At 34.4% G+C, this 4,993-nt stretch overlaps 1 protein-coding gene across 1 annotated transcript; it reads right to left on the bottom strand.

Moving 5' to 3' along the window:
- Positions 1-2,765: 2,765 nt before the first annotated feature.
- Positions 2,766-4,225, bottom strand: LOC118262365 (COMM domain-containing protein 2). Its single transcript, XM_035573629.2, has 5 exons — positions 4,057-4,225; positions 3,892-3,969; positions 3,589-3,671; positions 3,238-3,411; positions 2,766-3,160 (listed from the first exon to the last, which is right to left on the bottom strand). Exons 1-5 carry the CDS (start codon positions 4,121-4,123, stop codon positions 2,840-2,842), a joined length of 723 nt encoding a protein of 240 aa, XP_035429522.2. The 5' UTR covers positions 4,124-4,225; the 3' UTR covers positions 2,766-2,839.
- Between the last annotated feature and the right edge of the window lie 768 nt (positions 4,226-4,993).

Consider the following 4,993-nt stretch of genomic DNA (forward strand, 5'->3'; position numbering starts at 1 on the left):
ACGGTACGGTACGGCCGTCACGCTTGGAGTCTTCAATCAAATTAATTATTAATTAGACAGTTAATGAGACTCTGGATTTACTATACGTAGCAAATGAAATAATCTGTAACTAATGAAACAGATTTTTTTCATCATATAAAAACTATGTACTTAAAAATCGAATTACATTTGAAAATAAATGTGGGTAGGTTGTATTGTGGTTGTTTATAGATAAATCGTTGATTTTCCACCATCTTGCAATATTGGTACCTACTAATAATGAAGGAAAATATTGTTTTGTTAATTTATGCAAAGTAGAATGATGGCAAAGAAGTCACAGTTGAATGACCTTACGCGTAATTGACGCAGTAAAATGAATGTTTCCATGAGGACATTGTGAATCTGTACTTCGAATATGGAAAGTCTAGACGGCAAGGTTATATTTTACAAATATTTGTGGACATAGGTATACAGGGTGACTTTGAATTCGACGTATTCCTCTCGGGAGGTGATAATACAACTAATTTCCTACAAAATTAGCCCTGAGGTCCTTGGGCGGAAAGTGGCTAGTTTCTGAGATATTCAACATTTTTGGTTTTGGTAAAAAAATCCCGAATTGATTACAAAAACATCAATAAATAAAAAAATACTGGTTGAATTTTAGTAGTTTTAGTTTTAATCAGTTGCCAATACATCAGTTATCATTTATAAATACTAATAATGGCACAAATATCATTCGTTTTAAAATAGCAAGTAATTTCCTATCAAATTTTGTTTTGTGTCACTAATTTGGTCGATAGAAAACTAGATTTATTTAAAAAAAAAATATATGACACTAAGCGTACAAACTATTAGAAAAACTTCCTTGGTTTATTAGCTACCCAGAAACATAAAATTATTTACAACATTCTCAAAAATAAATGAATTAATTGATGATAAGTAGAGTGTAAAGAGAAAAGGGCAATTTCAAAAATATCTTTATTTGCAAACATTTGTTCAAAGTAACCTTCCCTACGACGAATACATGCCCGAACACGCTTCCTTATCTCTATGACGGTCACTCTTGGACTGAATATGCGTCTAATTTCGTCATTATCTTCAAATACGTTTTGGAGAAGAATTTTGATACACGGCCTATTCCGTCTGTATAAACAAGGGACTTTATGTAAAAATCAACCGGCGTTAGGTTCTGGTCATTGTGCATGCCATGTAGTCATGTAGTGGGACCGCCCTGCCAATATAACACTTGGGAACCGAGACATCCTACCATTGCCGCACAGTGGATCGATAGTGCTCTGATCAAACTATCACAATATCCATTATTAGCCCCAAAAAAGTCAACGAAATCTAAAAAAGCAAAACCAACAGGTCCACGGATACAGTTTTGATTCAAATGTTTGGATAGGTATAATTAATAATGACTTGATTGGGCTCTAACTTTTACCCAATAATTTAAATGGTGAGAATTAAGATAATTTTTTAAGGAATGAGCCAGGGCCATTGTTTTATATTTAAATTTAGAAACAAGATTATGAGTTTATTCGAACATGACGATTGTTTAGTGCACTATCGAACTACTGTGCGGCAGTGGTTGGATACATCGGTTTTCAGGTGTTGGATTGACAGGGCGGTCCCACTACATGACTACATGGCATGCACAATGACCAGAACCTAACGCCGGTTGATTTTTACATAAAGTCCCTTGTTTATACAGACGGAATAGGCCGTGTATCAAAATTCTTCTCCAAAACGTATTTGAAGATAATGACGAAATTAGACGCATATTCAGTCCAAGAGTGACCGTCATAGAGATAAGGAAGCGTGTTCGGGCATGTATTCGTCGTAGAGAAGGTTACTTTGAACAAATTTTTGCAAATAAAGATATTTTTGAAATTGCCTTTTTCTCTTTACACTCTACTTATCATCAATTAATTCATTTATTTTTGAGAATATTGTAAATAATTTTATGTTTCTGGGTAGCTAATAAACCAAGGAAGTTTTTCTAATAGTTTGTACGCTTAGTGTCATATATTTTTTTTGAAATAAATCTAGTTTTCTATCGACCAAATTAGTGACACAAAACAAAATTTGATAGGAAATTACTTGCTATTTTAAAACGAATGATATTTGTGTCATTATTAGTATTTATAAATTATAACTGATGTATTGGCAACTGATTAAAACTAAAACTACTAAAATTCAACCAGTATTTTTTTATTTATTGATGTTTTTGTAATCAATTCGGGATTTTTTTACCAAAACCAAAAATGTTGAATATCTCAGAAACTAGCCACTTTCCGCCCAAGGACCTCAGGGCTAATTTTGTAGGAAATTAGTTGTATTATCACCTCCCGAGAGGAATACGTCGAATTCAAAGTCACCCTGTATATTTATAAGTGGTAGGCAGAGGTAGAGCCCATCATAGTTGCAGGTATTGGCTGAGAGCAGGTGACTTTGGAAGCGTCGAGTGTATAATGACATCTGTGACTACCAAGGTGTTCGAATTTGGAAGACATGGTAGGAAGGAGTTTGATGTTAAGTGAGGCGGACTTTAGGCCCCATCAGGGCTTCATCTGAGACCTGATGTGCTAACTTATTCTACGAATATTAACTACAAAAATTGGCTAACCGCCTATTTCATAACCGATCTCAATCCAAAATCTTTAGATTAAGATCAATTATTAAAATTAGCAGTAAGAGCACAGAATAATATGGCAAGAGAGCACGCCTTATAAGTATAACATGCTGGTAACGCCATCTAGTGAGTTAAAAGTAAAACACAAAAATTATACTTTCTTATTTCATTTAATAAACTTTCAAAAATGGCAATAAAAATATGTAAAATAAATAATAACAAAGCCTAAATAGATCTTTGTACTTTTCGCACATGTTGGCTTTTAGACTCCTTCAAGGCTTGCTCTAACTTGTTGGTTAAATGCAGTAAATTGGGTAGGTCACACTGCAGCAGAATATGGTTGACTGTATTCTGGCAGTGACTGGCTGCCTTCGCATCTTGTATACTTGAATTTACTTGTTTGTTATTCAAACTCTTTCCATCTTCCTTCTCATACTCGATCCTCTCATTATGATCACCAAATTGCCCAAAATTTTTAGGTTTCATTGTCATAAAATCCATAGCTATCATTGGTTTTATTTCTTGTTCACAATTCCGTGAGGCAACCTGTAAAGTTTTCAATATTATGTAATTCCGTATTTAAATAGAAGATAATAAATTAATCCATGTTTATTCCCACTAACCTGAATTTCAAATCTCCATGACATGTCCTGGTATGAGGGATCCTTCTGTTGCAGAAGGTTTAAGGCATCAGACAATTCTGCCTTCTTAGTGTTGTACAACTTTACCAATACCTCTTGTTGCTCGGCAGAGAAGCCTGCTATAGCCAGAGATGACTTTAGGTCCGCATCTGTCAGCTAAAATAAAAACATATACATAATTTGTGAATAATTTGACTAAATTGTCTGATTACGTTTCTGTATTGATTTCATTTTTTTTCACATAAAATATGTCAAAGTGTGTTTCCGCTACCAGAAACTCAATTAGACATTTTAAGACATTTGCCTACTTAATATAATATTATTTTAACTTACATTCAATCTGCAAGCTTCCACTATTAGGTACACTAAAGCATGAACCAGATTTTGTACTACAGTTAATGACACATCCAGTTTTTCTGAAATAAAAAAATATTATACACTTAATTTTCTTTTTTATTTTTATTCTATTTATGTCAAATGGAAATGTAAATTGGGAATTGAATAATCATGGTATGATTTATGAATGAAGTACTTCTGTATGAAGAACATACATTTTTTTTCAGTATAAAACTTCATACAGCTTAAAAATAATATGAGTTTAAATTAAATAAGTGCATTAATATGTTATTATATTACCTGCAGCGATACTATATTTCTTCTGATTGGCTCCATTATTCAAAAAGTCCAATGCTAGCTTACAGAAATCTATTAAAACTGAAAATAAACAATTTTAAATCTTTAAGATCTTATATTTTTTATTTATCTTATTTAATTAAGTAAGCCTAACTATTCAACACTAACCTTGCACAGAATGCTGGTTTAGTAAGCTGAGATGTTCTTTTTGCAACTCGCTCAAAAATATAATCATTGTTTTATTTTATTCCAAACGACTCAATTTAGAAAATCTAAACAAACAGAATAGATTCCTCTTATCTTCAATTTACTTTGACATTGACATATGATATTGACAATTGACATTTGGTTGATTTGTTTTTAAAGTTTTCTTTATATTAAGTAGCTAGGAATAATTATTAATCTAAACTAACACATTATTTACAACTTAAAAATACCAAAAAAAATAAGGAATAAAAACTAACTTAAAACTAAAATAAAGGCAATAGGCGTGGTTAGGTGTGGTTAGGCGTCGAAGTACTCGTCCGCATCGCTGTCATTGGGGAACGTTCCCAGAAGACTGGCCGCATTGCCACGTTGTATGGCAATGCTTATCTTTTGACCGAAGAAATAGCCAGCCTTCTGGTCACGCGTAGAGTCGAATAGCTTATGTGCAATTTCTTTATATAGAGAATGTGCACCAGGACCCCATGGCCCAAGTGTTTCGACCCCAAACGGCTCAAAACAATAATTGCCAACTAAGTTAGAATATTTGCGCCGCTTGAGGTCCTCTGCCGCGGAAGCAGCCGCACCAGCGCATGCAGCAGTACTTAGAAGGTGAGATGGCGCAAGGGTGTCTACACACGTAGCGTCCCACACCAAAGGCCTACCCATCTTCCAAGGCAGCAACGACATACCATCTGGTCTCTTGCCATCATCACGTACCAAACCATTAGGTTCTAATACGGCTGGTACGCCGGCTGAGGCGAGAGCACGACGAATAATGTCGTTGATGCTGGCATGACGACTTATGCGGCCTGCACTTCTACGACATGAAAGACCATGGTGTCCCGAGCCATCGACTCTTTCTCCACAGTGGAAAGTTAAAAGTTTAAAGTTTTCTCAG

This window comes from Spodoptera frugiperda, chromosome 12, assembly GCF_023101765.2.
Source record: "Spodoptera frugiperda isolate SF20-4 chromosome 12, AGI-APGP_CSIRO_Sfru_2.0, whole genome shotgun sequence".
Lineage (NCBI taxonomy): Eukaryota > Metazoa > Arthropoda > Insecta > Lepidoptera > Noctuidae > Spodoptera > Spodoptera frugiperda.

Bases quoted from the DNA above. Each gene is read 5' to 3' on its own strand.
- LOC118262365 (XM_035573629.2), bottom strand. From the start codon at position 4,123: ATGATTATATTTTTGAGCGAGTTGCAAAAAGAACATCTCAGCTTACTA. The intron at 3,412-3,588 runs GTAAGTTAAAAT...TTTTTATTTTAG, and splicing joins TGGAAGCTTGCAGATTGAAT to CTGACAGATGCGGACCTAAA. The intron at 3,161-3,237 runs GTTAGTGGGAAT...AAAACTTTACAG, and splicing joins CATGGAGATTTGAAATTCAG to GTTGCCTCACGGAATTGTGA.